The sequence below is a fragment of the Cornus florida genome, unplaced genomic scaffold (genome assembly GCF_030987335.1).
Source record: "Cornus florida cultivar Cherokee Brave unplaced genomic scaffold, ASM3098733v1 CherokeeBrave_3.0.0_Hap2_Chr10, whole genome shotgun sequence".
Taxonomy (NCBI): domain Eukaryota; kingdom Viridiplantae; phylum Streptophyta; class Magnoliopsida; order Cornales; family Cornaceae; genus Cornus; species Cornus florida.
The window spans coordinates 113,278,768-113,300,071 of NW_026775580.1; the positions used below are offsets into that span (position 1 = coordinate 113,278,768).

At 34.8% G+C, this 21,304-nt stretch overlaps 3 protein-coding genes across 7 annotated transcripts; 1 reads left to right on the plus strand and 2 right to left on the minus strand.

Moving 5' to 3' along the window:
• The first annotated feature begins 2,610 nt into the window (after window positions 1–2,610).
• On the plus strand, window positions 2,611–7,032 carry LOC132277282 (DEAD-box ATP-dependent RNA helicase 52C-like). Its single transcript, XM_059779094.1, has 6 exons — window positions 2,611–3,861; window positions 3,932–4,015; window positions 4,793–5,035; window positions 5,177–5,344; window positions 5,469–5,582; window positions 6,071–7,032. The coding sequence occupies exons 1-6, from the start codon at window positions 3,118–3,120 to the stop codon at window positions 6,617–6,619; spliced, it is 1,902 nt and encodes a 633-aa protein (XP_059635077.1). The 5' UTR covers window positions 2,611–3,117; the 3' UTR covers window positions 6,620–7,032.
• Window positions 7,033–7,762: 730 nt separating this feature from the next.
• LOC132277283 (NEDD8-specific protease 1) lies at window positions 7,763–13,910 on the minus strand. 5 transcript variants are annotated; one of them, XM_059779096.1, is made up of 4 exons: window positions 13,658–13,910; window positions 13,489–13,530; window positions 12,562–12,945; window positions 10,500–11,308 (listed from the first exon to the last, which is right to left on the minus strand). In XM_059779096.1, exons 3-4 carry the CDS (start codon window positions 12,943–12,945, stop codon window positions 10,685–10,687), a joined length of 1,008 nt encoding a protein of 335 aa, XP_059635079.1. In that variant the 5' UTR covers window positions 13,489–13,530; window positions 13,658–13,910; the 3' UTR covers window positions 10,500–10,684. The 5 variants fall into 5 exon arrangements, with proteins under 5 accessions (XP_059635082.1, XP_059635081.1, XP_059635080.1 ...); XM_059779095.1 differs by having other exon boundaries at window positions 13,647–13,910; XM_059779099.1 differs by lacking the exons at window positions 10,500–11,308; window positions 12,562–12,945 and adding an exon at window positions 7,763–8,613 and having other exon boundaries at window positions 13,658–13,900.
• A 2,024-nt stretch (window positions 13,911–15,934) lies between these two features.
• Window positions 15,935–20,390, minus strand: LOC132277284 (adenine nucleotide transporter BT1, chloroplastic/mitochondrial-like). Its single transcript, XM_059779100.1, has 3 exons — window positions 19,069–20,390; window positions 16,808–16,969; window positions 15,935–16,723 (listed from the first exon to the last, which is right to left on the minus strand). The coding sequence occupies exons 1-3, from the start codon at window positions 19,645–19,647 to the stop codon at window positions 16,253–16,255; spliced, it is 1,212 nt and encodes a 403-aa protein (XP_059635083.1). The 5' UTR covers window positions 19,648–20,390; the 3' UTR covers window positions 15,935–16,252.
• Window positions 20,391–21,304: the final 914 nt, after the last annotated feature.

The following is a 21,304-nucleotide window of genomic DNA, read 5'->3' on the forward strand; positions in this document are numbered from 1 at the left end:
TTGATTTCAGTAAGTTCATGACATGTGATCTTTTATCTCTTACCTTTTATAATAATTTTTGTTGCAATATTTGTCTTTTACCTCTTTCAACGGACCAATATAAAAATGAAAAGATTCTATGTACTACATACTACTTTTGTAGACTAACTCTTTAAGCCAACCAAGTAACAATTCTTGTGTGCAATTTGAATGAATGTATTTATTTAATCGATTTGAAAAAGCATTTAACGGAGTCTGATGTTAAAGATAAAAATTTTAAAAATTCAAGGCTATTGTAACTTAATAATACATTCTAAAATAACATTGAATTAGTGCATTGAAGGAGCTCGATTTGATGAAATTAATTCTTTTTAATAATATAATTCGAGATGTGTTTAGGGATCTCACTCTAAATCTTCGTATCTGTTTTAACAGTAATTATTTTATTTTGATAAATAAATTTAATTAATAATGTGTAAATATCATTTTTCTTGAAAATATGTCCAAACACCCTTGCTAATTAACTCTTAAGTTGTAATCACCTTACTTATGCACATTGTACATGTGTTAATTATAAGCCCTGCAACATCACAATCATTTCACGTCTCAAATCGCCGCATCAGCCGAACATCGCCGCAAGGGGGGCATCTTAAAAGTTTCGTCATTCCGATTCTACCCTTACAACCGTTTTGCTCCTCAAGACTAGTTCCCACGCGCCGAGAGTAAAGATGGACTATGACCACTTTTGCTTGCAGCAATCAATCAACAGGAAAAAGTACCCATTTCAGTTTTCATCAAAATTAGCCCACTTAAGCAATGAGCATTAGCTTAAGTGGTACTGTATGACTTTTCTTTTTTAAACAAAAAAAAAATACCTATTATTTAGACCCATTTAAATGTAAAATTATGATTGTGCATTTCACTTAATCATCACTTGTCTTGTCAATTTTTTGGACTCCCTATTGATTTAGTTGGAGTCATTTTGAGGTTAATTTGGTCATTTATTCGCACCCATGTTAGGTACTCCAACTTGTTGGCATGCTTATGATGTGTGAAAGTACCATCTAGTTTAATTAGTGGTACTTTGGGAGAGATTAGATGTTGATGAGAGGGTTCAAGTTTGGATTTGGTTTGAATTTAGTTTTTTTTCTTAAAAATGATGAAGATCCATTAATCAAACTAATATAAATAATCTGATAATAGCTTGAATCGGTTTTTATGTGTTAACTGGTTATCTTAGAGAAAATGTAAACAATACACAAGAAAAATTACTAATAAATGCATATTCATGTTGTTAGCTTTATGTGATATTACTTGCAGTTACTTGTTTACTTTTTCACTTTGAAAAGCATTTTTGAACTCAAAATCAAGTGTCACTCTTGCTTTCGGAAGTCTGAAAATGATAAATTCAGGACTAAGAAACACAAAGAAGCAAAGAGAGACATCAAGAAAAAAGAGAGGTGTCATTTTTGTACTTTTATTTGATCAAAGTATTGTAAGTAACACCTTTTACTATTTGTTAGGAGACTTAACAAAGAAAGGGTAAAGTGTAAAAAATATTTTATTATTTAGGGAATATGCAAATATCTCTCTAGCGTTAAAAAAAATAAAATAAAAAATAATAATAATAATAAATTTTTAAATTTTAAATTGAGCAAATAAAGACATTTTATCAATTTCAAGGTTGAAATGCCGTGGAACTGAAACTCTCATCATCCACTTTAGAGGATAAAGGAGATATCATTAGATTACAAGGCATTCGGTATTTGGACAAAATTGATGATTAATTGACACTATTGACTAATTTGTATGTATTTTAAAATATTATGAATTTTTATACACGTACTAAATTATAAAAGCTTTTTTAGGAGAAAGATATATACTCCCTCCGTCACATATTAGATATATCTTTTGGGGAGTAGAATTTTTTAGGGGGACATGTAATTATTGTATTGTATTAAGGGGACATGTAATTATTGCATTGTCCCTTCAAAAATTATAAAGCTATCATTTCAAGTTTAAATAGATATATAAAGTTTGATCTTTTTAAAAATTTTAAGAATATTTTATGAAATGATATGAAATATGTTGTTTAAACTTAGTAAGTGGATAAGTATTTTCGGACAACCCAAAAAAGAAAGATTGATAACTATTATGGAATAGAGGGAGTATATTTTTTTGGCACCCTATCCAAAAAGAAATTACACTACATTTGTCCCAAAAGAAACAGAAGAAATAGTTTTGAATAAAACATTTTCAAAGTACACTTTATTATTTATTTATTTTTCTTTAACAAATAATTTCATAATATTTTGAGATTATCTTGAATCCACTATCTTTGTAATTAAAATAATTTGGTACAAGTAACTCATTGCTTGTTACATTAACTTTTTCCTTTAGAATATCACTTTATTAATATCATAATTCGCAATTTCCTTAGTACCAAAGTAACCAAACATAGAGAAAATTGCAAAGCTTCTCCATGAAGTGGATGGGTGAAAGTTGGAGTACAATAAAAAGATGCCCACAGATATTTTCTTGATATTCGGTCCACGCGCCTCAAGTGAACGTGGGAGGGGCTGCCACGCCCATTTCGCTTCTCCATAAAACTCCCGCACCATCGGAAATATAATATCTCTCTCTCCATCTCGGGAAAAGAAAAGACCCAAAATACTGTCACCTCTCTCTCCTCCTTTCTCTCTCTCTTCGAAATAGTGAAATAAGGGTTTCGCAGCTTTTACACGCCACGTTACACGAAAGTTCGTCTTACTACTACTGTAATTACTCCAGAGTCGAGCCAGAATGAAAACATATTCTCAACCTCTCCTTCTTGACCATTTTACCCCACCATAATTCTTTAATTCTCTCTCTCTGTCTCTCTCTATATATATATATAGACACAGTCACATATCACACATTTATAACAGTAACTATTACAGCTTTAGCTCTGTACGTACAATGGAGTCCCTTTGCTTTCCTTCATCCTTAAGGTGTCTCCTCTCCTAGCTTGTAGTCATTTGCTAATAGACTGTTGCTTTACAGTATCACAACAGGTCTAAAGTTCAGGTTTCAGGGTCACTTTTCTTCCTTTTTTCCCCCCTTAAAGTTGTAGGGTTTAGCTTGGCTTTTGATCAGACAATGACCATGTCTTGGTCCGATTCTCTTACTGAGTCTACCACGAGACCAACTCGCCCCACTCGCCCATCCTACGTTCCTCCTCACCAAAGAAACCACAATGGCTTCACTCTCACGCCGTCTGAGTTTACGGCCGAGTCATTTTCTTCACCTGGGTCTCGATTCATGAACCGCTCCGGTTATTACGAGCTTGGTCGAACAGGCCCGAGCAGGGTTCGAGCCCCCCGTGGTCGTGGCGTTGGCCGTGGCCGTGGTCGATCATGGGGTCGATACAACAATATGTATGACCCAAACCCAAACCCAAACCCAAACCCAATCTTACACCCAAATCCTTTTGATATTGCAGAGAAATTTAATGAGTTAGAGGTTGTTGATGACACTGGTGGTTTAGGAGGCATCAATTTTGATGCCTATGAGGATATACCTGTTGAGGCCAGTGGCTCAGACGTACCTCAGCCCGTGGAGTCGTTTGCAGAGATTGATTTGGGGAAGGGTTTGAACGATAATATCAAGAGGTGTAAGTATGTTAAGCCCACGCCAGTACAGCGCCACGCCATACCCATAGCCATGGGCGGCCGGGACTTGATGGCGTGTGCGCAGACGGGGTCGGGGAAGACGGCGGCATTTTGTTTTCCGATTATAAGTGGGATTCAAAGGAACCATGCCATGAAACCACTTTTGAGCCGTGGGGGGGTTGCTTATCCACTTGCTCTTATACTGTCCCCAACCAGGGAATTGTCAATCCAGGTGATTTATGTTGATTCTATCTGCTGTGACCTATTGTTTGTTTTTTTTTTAATCTGGTCTAATTTTGTAGATTCATGATGAGGCAAAGAAGTTCTCTTATCAGACTGGTGTCAAAGTTGTGGTTGCTTATGGAGGGGCACCCATATTACAGCAGGTATGCATGATTATGTTAGTTTAAGTTTAATTTAATTTGTGATGCTTCAACACTCCAAGATTTCAAACCCCTGACAGCGGGTAGAAATTAGAGAAGATTAGTAGAGGAAATTTATTTGACTGCTGATTGAATCAAAGCCCTCATTGGATTTGAAGTAGGTTTTTGTTTATTGGGTGTTTTGGCTGATTTGTTGCCGATCATTACAGAATTTGCATCATGACAAGGGCCTTAACTGGTTATTGTCAATTTATAATAACCACCCTTTTGATTTATAATTGTTACCCAGTGAAAGTTGCATCCTATTGGAGTTCTGTAGCTATTATTTTCTTCACTGATAGCTTGAATATATATTTCAATGATACATACCATAATGTGATTTTTGCCAGAACTATATTTCCTACCTCTGTTGTGCCTTATCTGTGGCTAAATATATATATTTTTAAACTCTGTGTGTGTGTGTGTGTGAGAGAGAGAGAGAGAGAGAGAGAGAGATAGGGAGAGAAAGAAAAGGGAAAAACCAAATTACTTCAACTTCCCTTACTTGTCTGGTACTACTTTTGCAGGGAACTCCTGGCTGTTAATGCTATGATCTTAATGCGAGATTTTACTGTTAATTGGTAGACTTTTTGCTAGGCTTACAGTATATCAAGCCTTTCCATTTGTAATGTTAAATCAATTTGCACTTTTCTATATTGTTCGGTGCACTTGTGATTTCTGAATTTACCACTTCTCTGCCTCGAGCCTTAGTGTTTGTCTTATTTAATTCTGTTTCTGCAGTTACGAAATCTGGAAATGGGTGTTGACATCTTAGTTGCAACTCCAGGGCGTTTGGTGGATATGATAGAGAGATCAAGAGTGTCTCTTAGAAGGATCAAGTACTTGGCTTTAGATGAGGCTGATCGAATGTTGGATATGGGCTTTGAACCCCAGATACGAAAGATTGTTGAGCAAATGGGGATGCCACCACCAGGTGCAAGGCAGACATTGCTTTTCAGTGCAACATTTCCAGCCGAGATACAAGTTGGTTGACTCAATCCTTAATTTGTTCTGTCTGTGGCCAAACCAGCCTTAAATTCCTCATGTTTAGCATGTTGGTTGATTTGTTTTTATTCTCTTTTTCTCCCTTGTACTTTTGGAATGACCATATAATTAATGCTGCAGAGACTTGCATCAGATTTTCTTTCAAACTACATATTTCTAACTGTTGGAAGAGTTGGTTCTAGCACTGATCTAATCGTCCAAAAGGTTGAATTTGTACCGGACATGGACAAAAGAAATCTTTTGATGAATCTTCTTCACGCCCAAAGGGAAAATGGAACCCTCGGCAAGGTATTTCATTATTTTACTTTGTTTTACCCATCCGTTTAAAGTCAATTGCACTTGGCTGAAATACAATTGAACATTATTCTTTTTCAGCTTGCTGATTCACAGAAATTATGTTGTTTCAATGCAGCATGCACTGACACTAGTTTTTGTCGAGACAAAGAAAGGAGCAGACGCATTAGAGCATTGGTTATCCATGAATGGATTTCCTGCCACAGCAATACATGGTGACAAAGTGCAAATGGTATAGCTAATTCCTCATATTGTTTGCTACTTTTAACATTGCTTGTACTTCAGATATGAGATCCCTGCATGGTAGTCTACCCTATTCCACAATCTGCTGAACTTATTGTTCAATGCTTCTGCATTCTGGAATTTTTCTAGGTTATTTGTATTGACATTATTTCTGTTGAGCATTTACACTTCCACCTCTTGTACGGAGCCAGAACTGGGGTTGCTAGATTGTTATATATCATTAAAATTTTATTTTTAGGATTTATGCTTGATTAAGGGAGAAAAAAAAAAAGTTTTTTGTTCTCTTAGCTGAATGAACAACTGCTTGTTTGTTGAATCTGTTTGCAAAAGAATTCATATGATGTAAATACAAATATACATTGAAAATCTCATCTGTGATTGTAATCCTTAAATTGTAAGAAATTCCATTAATACTTCTACTAGTTTAACCTTGATTTGTTATCTTGCATAATTTATATTTTCTTGATGAAATTAAAGGAGAGAACAAGAGCACTGAAAATGTTTAAAAGTGGAGTCACTCCAATTCTGGTGGCGACGGATGTTGCCGCACGAGGACTGGATATCCCACATGTTGCACATGTTATCAATTTTGACTTGCCAAGAGACGTAGACGACTATGTTCACAGGATAGGCCGGACAGGTCGTGCTGGTAAATCTGGTCTGGCAACAGCATTTTTCAGTGACAAAAACATGCCCATTGCAAAGGCACTTGCTGAACTCATGGAGGAAGCTAATCAAGAGGTTCCTCAGTGGCTTATTCAATATGCTGAGACAACATCCTATGGTGGAGGTGGTCAAGCTCGTCGACACAAAGAAAACAATTTTGGGAGTAATGATTTTCGAAGTGGTGCCCAGTTGAGGAATGTGAATGATTACAATTCTAGCCCATATGCTGACGCTGAACGTTATGCTGTCACTTCCGATGCTTACCCTGCCAGTGTTAGTGCTGATTACTACAATGCTGTTAGTGCTGATTACTACAATGCTGCTAATGCTGAACCCTTCACTGCTACTGGCTGGGATTAAACATAGTTCTCTTCAATTTATTGCTTGATCAATTACTCTAGTGCAGTATAGCAGTGCAGGTGGTATATAATAGTTTTCTACCTAAAAATTGGTTGCTGAAGACAAACTACAGGTTAGAAAAGAGAAGAAAAAAAAAAAATTACAATCCTCACAGTTGTTCCTTACACAAGTACTTGGAAATATTACCAGCCTTTTTTTGGGTCAGATAATTTATTCCTGTCCATTTTTTTGACTTGATCAAATGTCATCGACTGTTGTTCTAACTGGAAGATCCTTTTTGGAAGGAGTGATGCAGAAATATGTATTGTTGGCGATTAACAGTTTGCTGAGGTTTTTGTGTTTGTAAGGAGGATAATGCTGAATACTTTTTAAACTTAAGGTATGAATGAATATATCTGCTATGTTTTGTCTCAGCTTCATCTTGCAGTTAAGTGTTTTTCTTTAACTAATTGGGATGCTACTAATTTTGTATTAATTTCAGTTCCATTTAAACTTTTGTTGATTGTGTGTATTTCATGTTTTTGCTTTGCAAATATCCTATATCAGAGGATATTTTTGTTCCTTTCGGATCAAGACCTTGCTCCATTTTTTACTAGGAATCCTATGAGTAATGTAATGGTGAAGCTCCAGATTTAGTGTGGGTGTGAATGTTTGCATTTGAGTTGTGTGATTTTATGTATGCAGTTACAATTTGAAGCAAATGGTACCCAGACACCATTCTCATTCAGTTGCTTTCATTAGCTCTTCGGTCAGGGCAATGAGTCATGGAGCAATTGGAAGCCTAATTGGTATAAACCCAATTTCACTTGTTGGCCAAGTGATATTACAAATGGAGCCAAATTAAATATGTATTAAGAAGTCTTTTTAAACTAACTGAACAAGCAGGCCCATTCCAGCAGGCTTGTTCTGCTTGGCAATTGATTATAGCTGCAGCCAATGGTAATTTTGTTGAAATTCATGGGTGAATTTCTGCATTGCCCTAATAATTTTTTTTCCTACTATTACTATCCTTTTTTTTCCAAATCCGAAGGATGTATTATTTTCTTTCGAATTATTTAAGCACAATGGAGGCCACCCATGAGATGACATCATCATAAACTTAATACATATTTATGTACGAAGTAAATATTCTATGAACTTCAATTGGCAGCACCAAGAAAACAGAATGCAAATATAAATTATATATGTGTAGTATCATTACAACAATAATATAAGCTGTCATACCAATTATAGGAAGAAAATATATTCATAAACCAAACTTGACTCCAGTATGGCTACAAGCACTTCACTCTATGGCCATCAAACTTTTTATTAAACCCAATATTTCATGACGCATCCCAGTAACAGCAGACGGAGTAACCTGCTCATTCAAAGCAAAAAACCACAGACTCTCTTCGTCTTTAGGTCCACTGGTTACATACCAGTGGCATATAGCTCTTGCAATGGCTGCAACATACAGGCCACAATCATAACCGTTCACTTGTTGCGGAGTATTAGAGTCTTCGAGATAACTGGCACCTGATGCAGTGTTAGAGGTCCCCATATATCCTGCAACCACTGTATAAAGCTGTTTGGCAGGCCGCTTATTCATGCCTTCATAGCTATCATGATGCACAAATATATTGGTCTCTCTCCAAAATGCAAGTAAGCTCCAGTGGCAACCACCTCCTGCTTTGGTCACATCATCATTGTTATTGACCGGAAAGATCACCAGTTTCTTTGCAGAAAGACCAAGGGGTTCAACAAAATCCTTGAGGCTCTCAATAGCCGGGCAATTTGTTAACCAGAAAGCAATTGAAGGCGGAACCAGTAGTATGTCCTCAGAAGGATGGCATGAAGAAAGATGACTAAAATAAAATTCAATGATGCGATCATTGAGAAAATGTGGACCGCTGAGAATGTCCAAATCTGATCGCCTAAGCACAACATCATTGTAGCTTAGAATCTTCTCATCCGCTGCGCATTTTCTCATCTTGTTGATGTCAACTCTACACCTGACAAAATCAAATCAATTAGGTTTAGAATATGCTGTTACCAATTGTTGCAAAACCTTGAGCACACACAAAACAGGGTGCAACTTGCACACATGGATGACTTTATGAAAGTTAAATTGGTTATTAAAGTGCCACAATATGCTATTTAAAAATCAATAATATCTTTTGAGAACAACAAAGATGAAATCTATCTTTATATTATTTTACAAATACATAATTTGTAAGACTGCAAGGATTAATTTACCATGTCAAAACATGGAGCACATTTTGCACCAGTTCCTAATAACCAAACTATTTTTTATCAATCACTTCCTAACAAATGGCAAGGTAATCTCAGATCATTTGCTGATTCTAAGGTAAAACAAATTATAGATGAGATAGTAGTGTGTTTTATTCAACTTCTTGTCAGATTAGATAAATTCATAAAAGACTACAAGGCAATACCATAATGTTTAAAGCTAGCTACTCCTAAATAACTGTTCCATTGGTCCCATGTTTTGCAATAGGTTTCTATATGTACAATCTTACTAAATTTTTAGGTTTCTATATGTGCAATCTTGCTATTTTTTCGAAGTAAATGTCATTACCTAGTAATTGGTCTTTAGGATGTGTTAGGGGTTAGAGAGAAACTTAATTCTCTAATAGCTATTCGAGTCCATAAATCTTCCTACCCATATACTTGAAATCTTCAATAAATCATGTGTACAATTAAATTCTCCTAAAATGAATATCAAACTTCTCGTAGAGAGATGATTTGGCCAATGGTGACCGAAAGCAGTGTCAACCTTTGAGATATTTTATTTGAACACGGGAATTAACAATTAACTAATTTTTGAATATCAAACTTCATATTTCCTATAGAAATATGATTCTTGCAAGTTAGATGTTTGAAACCTAAAATAAGAAGAGGGCATCGAAATAATTAATCCCACGAGAAATTCAATCCCTAGTTCAAGAGAAAATATTTTTACTTACCTCCACCCCTTGAAATATCTCAACAATTCTTGGTCTTCTCTTTCCTCCTCTGCCTCTACTTCTCTTCTTCTTCCAGATCTCCAGATCTTGGTCTTCTCTTTCCTCCTCTGCCTCTACTTCTTTTCTTCTTCTTCCAGATCTCCAGAGACGAGTTTTTCTCTCTAAAAATATGGTCGTAAACAGCGTGAGAGGGAGAGGAGAGGAAGATTAGGGTTTCACAGGAAAGAAGCGTGGGAAAGAAGGGGAGGAGAGAGAGGATTAGAATTTGATTCGAATTTAATTGGGCATAACCCGTGTAAAACTTAAATTATTTATTTGACCCAACACCCAAAGGGATCAAGAAGAAAGAGGCGAAATTTTTTATTGTAATGTCATTACATCGAGTTGGGTTAGGAGTTGCGTTGCTTGTTTATACCGCAGTTTAATTTATTTCCTCATACAATTCTATATGATTTACAAAAATGAATTAATAATTCTTTTATTTGATTCGGGTTGCAGAAGTGAGTCCGACCTTTTGAGCAGTGCGGGACCTTAACCCAATTCTACTATCCTTTGCCATCTTTGCTGGGCCTCAGAACTTGGGCTTTGTTCATGAACTTATGATTCTGCCCTTGCTCAGCCCGTGTGGAGGGTATTGGGCTTGGCTGTAGTCTCGTGACTCGTCATGCCCTTATTTTCCTTAGTGGAAGAAAATTCCCTCCACACCAATTCCTTCCTAAATTGGATAACAGTCTCAACTCCATAGCTATTTATGCTGACTATGTTATAACATTTTAAAAATATTGTTGAAAGACAACCAAAAGCAATATAAAGAACTCATTATCATGATAGCGAATAAGGTAAGTCTTTTGATCCAACGTAATGAAAAAACAACCATAGCATTCATTTCAAAACATCAAAACAATTCAACGTAATGAAAAAACAACCATAGCATTCATTTCAAAACATCCATGGAATGGTGTTAATACCATAGCAAAAGTACATATAACCATGGCAAAACAACCAAAAGAAGCAAAAAGAACATCGTCTCGAGTAGCAAATATAAATATAATTCATGCTATATATTTTTCTGTCACATAACAATCCACTAAAAACACTAAAGATTTTTCACTAATGCCTTCTTCCTATTGTCAGGTACTCTTAGAAATACACCCCTCCAAATTGCATCATTCTGAAATCTTTCTACTGCCTTTACATAACTAGTATCATCAATGTCATCCAGGGTGTTTAATGCATCAATGCATTCTGTGATTTTCGCTAGTTCCTTCTCATTTTGTGCCTCCAAATTTGGTCCGCTGTCAACTGTAGACCCAATTTTTGAGGAAGAACCAGGCACCAATGCCTTCTCCATTACTTCAACCATTCTTTTGTTATTTTCATTGTAAGCAACTAAAACTTGATTGATAATGCCTGTGAAACTCTCTCTCTCTTCTTCATGACAAACTTTTGGAGACCGACTCCGAGGTCGAGAGACTTTGACAATGCCTGTGAAACTCTCTCTCTCTACTCCATGACAAACTATTGGAGACTGACTCTGAGGTTGAGAGACTATCTCGTTGTCATCATCATTGTTTGGCCCCTCATTGTTATCACTAATTGATGGGCTTTTTGTGGAAGGATGTGCATAAACACCGCTTGCAGTCGCCCCATCAAAAATGAAGCACAACTTGTCATATTGCTTACATCCTTTTCTTTTGTACCTCTTGCAATTCTTAATTACCTACAAGTAAAAAATTCTCATTAGCATTATTTGATCTTTTGACTATTGAAGAAGTAAAAAGAGTAAGGCTCGAGAGAGCCCTCTCATGACAAGAGCCATGAGCTGTCTCTATTAACCACTGGATTAAAAAAAAAATATAGATTTGTGAAAAGTCAAATGAATGTTTTAGTAAAGAGAGGTGCTACCAAGAGAGTAGCCCTCGTAAAGCTACCCGCGAGCTCTCTTTTTCAGCCACAAGATCAAATGCATTTTAGAGATGTGTAAAATTAGGGACTCCAACAAAAAACGGCGTTTAAAGGTTTCTCTCTCTAAAACCCACCGTTTCTCGCTCCTCACCATCCCACCCTCTTCCATCACCTCCGCCTCCCCCACACAACTCTCTCTCTACAGTCTCAAGCTCTCCACTGTTGTCTGCAGTCTCCAACAGGCAACAACCCACCAATTGATTTTAAGTTCTAATCCAAATCACTCAACTCTATTCACGATAACTCTTAAAATTTTTGAAGTTACCCATCGAAGACCCAACCTAAGTACCAACAAACAAAAATGTTCCAATTAATTCAATGAAAGAAAAGGTATGTTAGATGGTTTAACAGGAGTAATATATCACATCCATATTTGATCACACCTTCCACTAGATTTCATTCACCGACTCCCTGCTCAAGACAACCATTTTTTAGAAAAAATGGACCCAGTTTAATACCCATACTCCATCTCCATTTGAGTAATAATGGCACAGTTTACCGCATTTTCAATAACCACAAATAAAAAACCCAAAACAGAGACCACACATATTTATCAATGAATTCTTGTCAAAAATTGGTATATATAAAAATAAAAATAAAAAAGGGTCAATCTGACATTATTGTAGAAGGAAAATCACACAATATCTCTGAAAAAAGATCGGGTCATGCCTTATTTGCCAATATAGAGTCAGTTTCATCGTATGGTTAGATCCATAGAGAGGGGGAAAACTTTTCACTCGAGGGAGACACAGAGAAGGAAGGTGATGCTTTTTCTCGATATTTATTTTCAGCGCAAAAGATTACACCGTTTGTTTGCTGAATTTGTGTTTTTTCGAATCCCCGTTTGAATTGTGCGGCTGAAAAAGAGAGCTCGTGAGAATTTTAAGAGGGCGCTCTTGTAATAGCACCACTCTTTAATAAATCTTTTAATCAAACGCTCAACAAAGAGAGCTCGTCACTCTTGTCATGGAAAGGTCACTCAAGTAAAAAAAAAATATCTTTACTGACCTTAGACAACCTCTCCCACCTCTCATCATCAAGTACCACCATGCCTGTGGTCGGATTGAAATGAGCACCGCTTTGCTTCAATAGATATTTGAAAACCTTTTGGATAGTCCTTAACAAGTTAAATTTGTTTCTAAGTTGGGTCTTAGTAAAAACCCTTCTTGTCACTTTTTTCATACCCTCTATTATGTTTTTCCAACCCAAATTAGAAAAAGTTGCTTGGTTTCTGTTTCCCTTTTTCACTTCCTCCACCATTAAGTCAATGAAAGCTTTTTCATTCTTCTCTTCCCAAATTTTCTTACCATCAACCCCTACCTCTTCAATCTCATTGTCATCCACATTTCCAATAGCAACATTTCGTTGAGGTAGATGTGGATGTGAATCCATCTAATGGTTCAAGAGGCAGATGTTAAAATCAAAACGAAAAATGAAGGCACAAGTAAAAATAATTGAATTAATTCAATGGGGCAAAAAATGTGTGGATGTGTGTTGAATAACTTTAAAAGGAATTTGAAAAAAAAAATGCAAGAGAACTAAAACACAAAAATAAAAATAAAAGTGCTTCAATCGCATTGCACAGTTACAGGGATTCAGTTAGATGTACTAATATTTTTACTATCAGATTTTATAACTTCCTCAAGCCACAGTAAAAGAGTTTTTTTTTTTTTTTTTTAAATATCTTGTCACCTCCATTTTTAGGGAAAATCTTCCCAGCCTAAATTTCTAATGTAGCAGTTAAAAAGCAGCATAACAAGTAAATTAACAAATACGCAATAAGAAAAAGGTAAGAAAAAAGAAATCAAAGCAAAAAAAAAATGTACAACTAATTGAAACATAAACAACAGAGATTTCGACCAATATATATAAACATGCAAAAGATTATATCAGAGAAAAAAATAGAGAGATTTTAATAGCAGAGGAAACTTTTACCTGCTCCGAGGACAGTTAGATCTATGTATGTAGAAGCTGAATCTGCATAAACAGTAGACATATATACTTTATTATGTTAAATTATGGTTCCATTTTGACAACTTTGTTGAAAGAATATGAGATTCAAAGAGAACGAAGCGTGATAGCTCGATCGTAACTGATATCTTACACAAGTCGTCGGAGAGAAAGATTCAATCTCCGATGGCTTGACCTGATCTCCGAATAAATCGTATATCGCCGTTGAATTTCCGACAGCTTTGTCGATCGAAGAGCTCTGGTCTTTCTCCAATCGAAAGAAGAGTGGGAGTAAGAACAAGGGATTTGTGTGTGTGAGAGAGAGAGAAGTGCAGGTGACGTCTCAATCTACGAGAGAAGAGGATCGAACGGCACAAGACGTGCCGCGTAATGAGTTTGAAAAGAAAAAGGATATCATGTCGTCTGCAAAACTGACGTTACGTTACGTCTTCACGTTTTAGTAAATCTTCTCAATCTCAATATCAAACGTGTCAATGTGGTTTTTTTTTTTTTTTTTGTCAATGATAAAAAAATAATAATAATAATAATAATAATAAATTATACATATTAATATGTTTAATAACTTATTTGTCGAGAGATTATATTGTTTATTGTTTGATAAAATTTAAAATTAAACATTCAGTGATAAATGATATTCTTATCATTTAAAATTTTATCTACTTACGTTTAGCATTTTTAGTGTATTCAAATTGCAATTAATTTTGAATAGATTAATAGTTGAATTGAATTACCTCAATATATATATATATATATATATATATATATATATATATATATATATATATGTCTTAATCCATAATATAATAAATTAAAATGTACTAATTTAGATATTTATTACAAAACCCAATTAATAATAACAGCTAAGGAGTTAATATATATTTTTATGACAGTTAAGAAGTTAATGTATATTTTTATGAGTGTTTACATTGAAATGATTTAATTGTCTATAGTTAAACGAGAATAAACAAGTTACACAAATTAAAATCGTAATACGACACGGGTTAAAAACGTGTTGGCTTATTTGCATTTGCCACCCTTACCTCCAGCCCACTCTTTTCTCTCTCTAGTCATAAATTAGGCCTGCAATCCAAATATGAAATGTGAAACTATAAGAGCATATCCGATGGACAAAAATTTGGAGATTTTGGGTCAGGTTTAGATATTGGACTATTCTAATGGGGTCGCCAAAAATTAGGCCCCACCCAATGGATAGCGGAATGGGTCGTGGTATTCCGCGACCCTGTTGGCGAGCCGCGGGTCCACATCCATTTTCTTTTAATTTTTTTATTTTGGCCCAAAACTGACATTTAGCCTAAAAAATTGTTCCTAAGGGGGCATGTTCGCCAGAAAAAAAAAGGAAAAAAATCAATTTTTTTACTAATTTTGGTCTCTCTTTTTTTTTCCTCAAAATAATTGAACAAATAGCCGTTAAGGCACTGCTTAGCTGAAGTGCCTTAAAGGCTTCTTTGGGAAAAAAAAAAAAATATATATATATATATATATATATATATAAGTGCTTTTTTTTATAAAAAAAAATTATTTTTTAAAATATTCCTACTGATATATAGCCGTTTTAGGCACTGTTTGGGTCAGCCAAACAGTGCCTTAACAACTATATTGGCACAAAAACCTATTTTTTGTATTGTTTTTTATTTTTATTGTATTGTTTAAATTTATGTCATATCGTATTATTTTTAATAATAAATAATGTATTGTTGTAATTTTTTTTTTATGATATAGCCGTTTTAAAAATATAGCCGTTAAGAAAAAGTTAAAAAATAAAATTTATTAAAATTTTAAATAATATTAAAATATTAATATTTTTGGAGAGCGAAAATGCACCATTGGAGTACATAATACGATAGCTAAAATTTGAAGATCTAAAACGCTAACGTGACTATAGAAAATGTTGACGTGGCTATTAAAAAATGCTGACGTGGCAGATTGAGAGAGCCAATTGGAGATGCTCTAATTGACTTCCAAAATATGAAATCTTGTAATTACTATTTAAAAAATATACTCAGTTATTTAAAAAAATACTCGTAATTATTTGCAAGGCGCATGGTAGATAATAGTAATTGGGAACATTAAATTGGATAGGTCACTTGGTGCGACTCTTTCAATTTCTTATTATAATTAAAGAAATATTAAAAAAATGTATATAAATAATAAAAAAATATTTACACTTTTATTTATAAATACCCATTCTAGATGAATGATATTTTATTTTCATTTGTCATGTAAACTTATTCGATTTAGTCAACTTCATAGCTGACTGAATCTCCATTACCTCTAGAAAATTGAATCTGCTATATGATCATATCATAAGACAACAAAACCATAAGTAAGTATCCAATGTTTTCAAAGCCTGCCAACCATTGGATCTCAATATCTCATATAGAGCAAGAAAAGGAAAAGAAAACAAAAATGATCTTATATTGAAGAAACAAAGTACCAAATGACATTTGAATGTTAAAAGTTCGCTTCCAAGTCTTAGCTCACAAAATCTAAAATCCCAGATAATAGTAGAAATTAGATGATGTAATTTGTTGTGAAGCCTAGGCCAATTTCACCGTCCTTTACTTCCCCCCAACACTGAAATAATCCAGGACAACTTTCTTTCTCAAGTAAAACTTTAAATTACTTGTTAACCTTACCGGGAAAAATTGGGTTGGGGGACGAAGAAGAAGAAGAAGAAGAAGAAGAAGTGAAACTCCATATTTTCATTCTATGCATCATCTTCTTTCTCAATCAGTATCCTCTTGCATGCCTCGTAGCACATGAAAGAAATCCCGGCAGCAGGAACCAATTTCATGCAGCTTGGCCCCAACCCTCTGTACAAACCTGGGACACCCTCTGTTTCAAGTATGCTCATGAGGGCGTGAAGCATGTTCTTGTATTGTCTGCCATTTAAAGCCCCGGCTTGCATATGCTTCCGGGCCACCTCAAGTGGGAAAGTTGCAGTACTTGAAATTGCACCAGCTGCTGATCCAATTAAGAGTGTTGCAATGTTTCCGATTTCGTCCTGGTTCAACACTTTCTTGTAAGCTTTTCGCAATGTATCATAAGCATAATAATTGGTGGCAGCATACGGAACTACTCCGATAAGACTTGGTGTGAGGCCTCTATATAGTTCTGCAGGTCCCTCCTCTTGCACAATTTGCAGAAAAGCATCTAGAAGATTTTTGTACACACCTCTCTGCAAAAAGATGATATCTGTGAGTAAGAAAGATGAATAAAATTTATAATGAAAAAAGTGACATCTAAATGCTCTTCCGTATACCTGGACAGTTAGTCGGGTTTTCAGTAACTCAAGCGGGTAGGTGAATAAAGTAGAGCTAATTCCAGCAACAGCACCTGCAATTGGAGATGCAGGTATAGGTAGTTTGGACTGTTCTCCGGGTTTAGGTGTAAGTTGCTTCCTAACCGTATCATAAGCAAATAACTGTAGAAAGGTACATCCACAAAAAGAGTTTCAACAGAAAGAAACAAGAGAGTATAACCACAAAAACACGACAGCACAATTTGATAGTTGAATTAGAATTTTAGAGCAAAGAAACCTCCATCCTTTTGACAATAACAAATGGTTTGGAACTCTATTAAGAACTCAACGACAAATGCAAGAAAGAGAACATATCTCCACCATTTAGATGAGAATTCATATCCCTTGGTGGCAATTTTTAGCAAATTGTAAGAACAAAAACTATGCAGCTTGTCAACGCAAGGCAGATAATTCACACAAGGCAAAGATGAGCAACGTGATCTCATGACTCCTTTTTAGCCATTCAGTTAATTTTCTGACGTGTATATGGAAACGTGAAAACAGAACATGATTATAAGTATGAAAGAAATGGGTAATGGTACTCAAAAGTACACCAAATGTCAGCCAAGGGGAGATGAAGTCACACACACACACAGGGAGAGGGAACTGGGAAGCAGTGACCGATGCTGAAAATTGAAATTGAAATTTAAGAGAGAGCTGGGAAGCAGTGCCCGATGCTGAAAATTGAAATTAATCATGCAGAGGTAGCTAAGCTGGGGCCTTTTATTATTATTTTTTTTTCAGGGTAAAGGAATAGTAATAAGAAAAACGGTTATGATAGACTAAGGATAAAACAAGATTTCACGGTACCTATCGTAAGAAGGGTTGTAACAGTATCGCATCCCAAGTATAAAGGGTGTAACAGATAAACAATTAAAAATTAATTTTGAAATGACACATGAATTATTTGCTTTTCATGGTAAAATTTCAGTCCGGGGGGGAGGGTGATGATGATGAATGACTGTTTGGTAGAGTAGGAAAGCTACTTAACTCAAATTTCACTGATTGGAGAGAATTAAATCTAGGTTTATAATAAAGAGTAACAAGAGGGGGAAATTAATTTTGGGGAGAAAGTACATGAGAAATGCTGATAACATTACAAGGGCAGATTTGCTGGATGAAAAGGCACAATTTGCATATTGCAATTTTTCACTGTGATGAGTCCAAATATGGACCAAAGGATACTAGTCCATTCAATTTCAAGAAAAAAAAAATAGTATCACAATATACGAAATAGAATTGAGAAGCTCAGCTAAAGAGAAATGTTAGATACCCGCATTCAACTCGCATTTAATATTTATGTGATAAGCCAATGCACTAATACCTACCAAAAAGAAAAATTATGCACTACTAGTTGTCAACAGAACTATGCATGATAGTTTATGGTGGTAGTGTGGCACTATTGAGTTGTAAATATATATAATTGGGATATTATCATACACTGCTATTAGTGAATATTTCCATGAACCTACCGCTCTATTCCTCAATTACTGAGAAGCGAAAATGCCTATTTAATTTTGTCCAGCAAACATTCTGGCAAAACTTTTTCAGTATCCCTGCATAATGTACATGAGCACACAAGGGTTCATGCTACAAGTGTGAAGGATCATCAGAAGATAAGCTAAAGGAGCACATGTTGATAACCATAATTAAGTAATAATGTGAGAGTGTTTATCAACCACCAAAATATAGCCATATCAAACGACGAAATCTTTTGTTCCAACATTAGGGATAATCGTGATGGTTTGTTTGTTGTATGTATCCATAAGGACCTCCAGAACAAATGAAGTAAAAAGTATAGCAGCTTCCCTCTAATTCTAAAATCCCAAAGACGGCAAGCCCATTTGCCTCCATAGCCAAAATTTTGCCAAACATCAAAATTAACAAGAATCCACCCATTGTCCTTGATAGAAGTTGATTTTAATGGCCACTATCTAGAAGGGCTATAAAACAGATGCCAAGAAATACTAAAATAAAATTTTAGTATTTTACCACAAAAAATTAAACAAATATCATTTTTAAACACAAAGGGTAATATACACCATACTAGCAAAACTATACCCCAACTGAGCAATCAATCAACCACCAGAATGTCTAACAACAATAACTAATTTTTTTTTCTGTAAGTAATATTTATTATTTCAAATAATTTAAGTATACCACGGTAAGAAGCATAAAAATGAAAAATAAAAATAAAAATAAAATAAAGATTCTTTTCATACCTCGATTGCCTTGCTTGGTGCAACCCTGATCACATTAACAAAGTTACCCCTAAATAGTCCCTTCCAACCTTCGGTATTCATGATATTCTGAAACACTGCAGTGGTCGAGTGTCCACAACTCCCTACCATCAAGTGTGTCCTTATTGTCTCCAATGGTGCAACTGCTGTCCGTGATACAGCACCGGCAATTGCCCCGCTGATCAACCTTCTCAGCGACGGATTCTTAATCTTAATTTTCAATTTAAGACCACTCCTCTTTTCCTTCTTCAGCAACCCTTCCTCTCCTGTCTCTCTTGCCTCCCCTCTCACCAGTTCTGGTATCCCAACAATCTGAAAACCGGATTCCGGCACAGATAGATATTTGGCTGACAAATTTGCATATGGCAGCTTTACACCATTGTCTGTAGAATTCGGTGGATTTTGGGATGCCCCAAATCCCAATCCCATCTGCCCAACGCTTGCAAATAAACCACCATGGTGAAAAGAATCGTCTCGGCGACACCATAGAAACCCAATTCCAGAATTAGACAATAACCCATCTCCATTATTTTCAAAACTTTGCAAGCTTTTTCTACCCATAAGATCAAGCTTATAAATAAGTTTTCTTATAAGTTATGTATATGGTTATGTATAATAATACCCAACTGGTTTTTAAAGAATCGTATGATTTGAGGCTTCAACTTTATATCTATATATAAGGAAGACAAGGATTGCAGAGGGCAAATGGGTATAAAAAAATAGTGGGCTAAAAATCGAATCTTTAGTGGAATGAAAGAATTATATACTAATATAGTTATGAATTAACAATAAGGCGATAGAAAAAAATATATGATATTGTATGGTATGACTCGAGGATGGGCGAAGATTACCAGGTGGATTTCATGGGAAAAAACCCTAAACAGTTGAAGCTCTTGCTTTGTGTGGCTTCTTTGCTCTCTTCTCTCTCTGAGCAGAGACGCAAGGGATGGTACATATATCGAAATAGCAGAGCGCCTTTTCTTGCTTTACTCTCCAAATAAGAAGAAAGTTGTCCCTTTGCGCGCAAAGAGAACTAAGGATTTGGTGGGATGGAAATTAGGTATTTAAAGTATAAAAATCACTATTTCAGTCAAAATTGTAAATTTTCCATTAATTGGTATTAATTTGACGAAACCAGTGGGGTGCTGGACTTATGATCACGCCTTTGACAGAACCTGTAGGCTGCTGTAAAATTATTTTTTTTAAAGTGAGGCTGCTGGACTGCAATTGCGACTTGCGAGATTCAGAGAGAGTAGACGTATGGGAGAGAAGTTGTTTCAGGACTTTGGTTTGAGGTTTCCTGTGCTTGGATATAAATTTTTTTTTTTTTTTTAATTTTTTAATTGTCATAAGATATTTATTGATAAAAAATATTAAAATTTAACAAAAAATAATTCATTCATTAATTTTGGACAAGCTATTTTACAGGTCCGTCTTGTCTTATGTACTTGATCTCAATATCAACTTAAACATTTGCCAAATACCAAAAATTAAAAATAAAAAATATATTTTATCTGAAAAATAAAAATATTTTTCGAAAACGTTGAAACAAATGAAGCCTGAATGTAAAATATTTTTAGATATATATATATTTATTTATTTATTTATTTTTTTAGTGTTTTGTTATAGTAAAATATTTTTAAAAATATATCTATATTGATTTTTTTAGTATTTGGTTATAGTAAAATATTTACTGCAATTAACTAAGGGTCTAGTGATATCTCCTCTACCTCTCAAAGTAAATGATGAGAGTCAAGTCTTCAAAGGACTGAAGTGAGTGTGTGAGTCTCTTGCGAATAACCAAAAAAAAAAATATATATATATATATATATAGTAAAATATTTATAAAATATATATATATATATATATTAAAACTTAAAAATAATAATTTATTCTTCAATATTTAAGAAGTTATTTTACACCTCTTACCTGATAGACTCCACCTAGACTTTTACCAAATTCCAAAAAATAAAAATAAAAATTATATTTTACCTAATATATATATATATCGAAAAATATATTGGAGTGGAAATATACAGAACCTTTATTTTTACTGTAACGTGAATGTCAAAGCCGAATTCCTATCAAGTGAGAGAGCACTCATATCCCTATTTAAGTGAAAGAGCACTCATATAACAGATATATATATATAGAAAAAAAAATATTTGACATGGAAACAAACAGATTTTTACTGTAACGTGAATGTCGAAGCCGAATC

Excerpts from the sequence above, each read along its gene's own strand:
- LOC132277282 (XM_059779094.1), top strand. The coding sequence starts at position 3,118 with ATGACCATGTCTTGGTCCGATTCTCTTACTGAGTCTACCACGAGACCA. Across the intron at positions 3,862-3,931 it reads CCAGGGAATTGTCAATCCAG|ATTCATGATGAGGCAAAGAA; the intron begins GTGATTTATGTT and ends CTAATTTTGTAG. Across the intron at positions 5,583-6,070 it reads ATGGTGACAAAGTGCAAATG|GAGAGAACAAGAGCACTGAA; the intron begins GTATAGCTAATT and ends ATGAAATTAAAG.
- LOC132277284 (XM_059779100.1), bottom strand. The coding sequence starts at position 19,647 with ATGGGTAGAAAAAGCTTGCAAAGTTTTGAAAATAATGGAGATGGGTTA. Across the intron at positions 16,970-19,068 it reads CACCAAGCAAGGCAATCGAG|TTATTTGCTTATGATACGGT; the intron begins GTATGAAAAGAA and ends ACCTTTCTACAG. Across the intron at positions 16,724-16,807 it reads AAACCCGACTAACTGTCCAG|AGAGGTGTGTACAAAAATCT; the intron begins GTATACGGAAGA and ends ATCTTTTTGCAG.
- LOC132277283 (XM_059779096.1), bottom strand. The coding sequence starts at position 12,945 with ATGGATTCACATCCACATCTACCTCAACGAAATGTTGCTATTGGAAAT. Across the intron at positions 11,309-12,561 it reads GGTGGGAGAGGTTGTCTAAG|GTAATTAAGAATTGCAAGAG; the intron begins GTCAGTAAAGAT and ends TTTTACTTGTAG.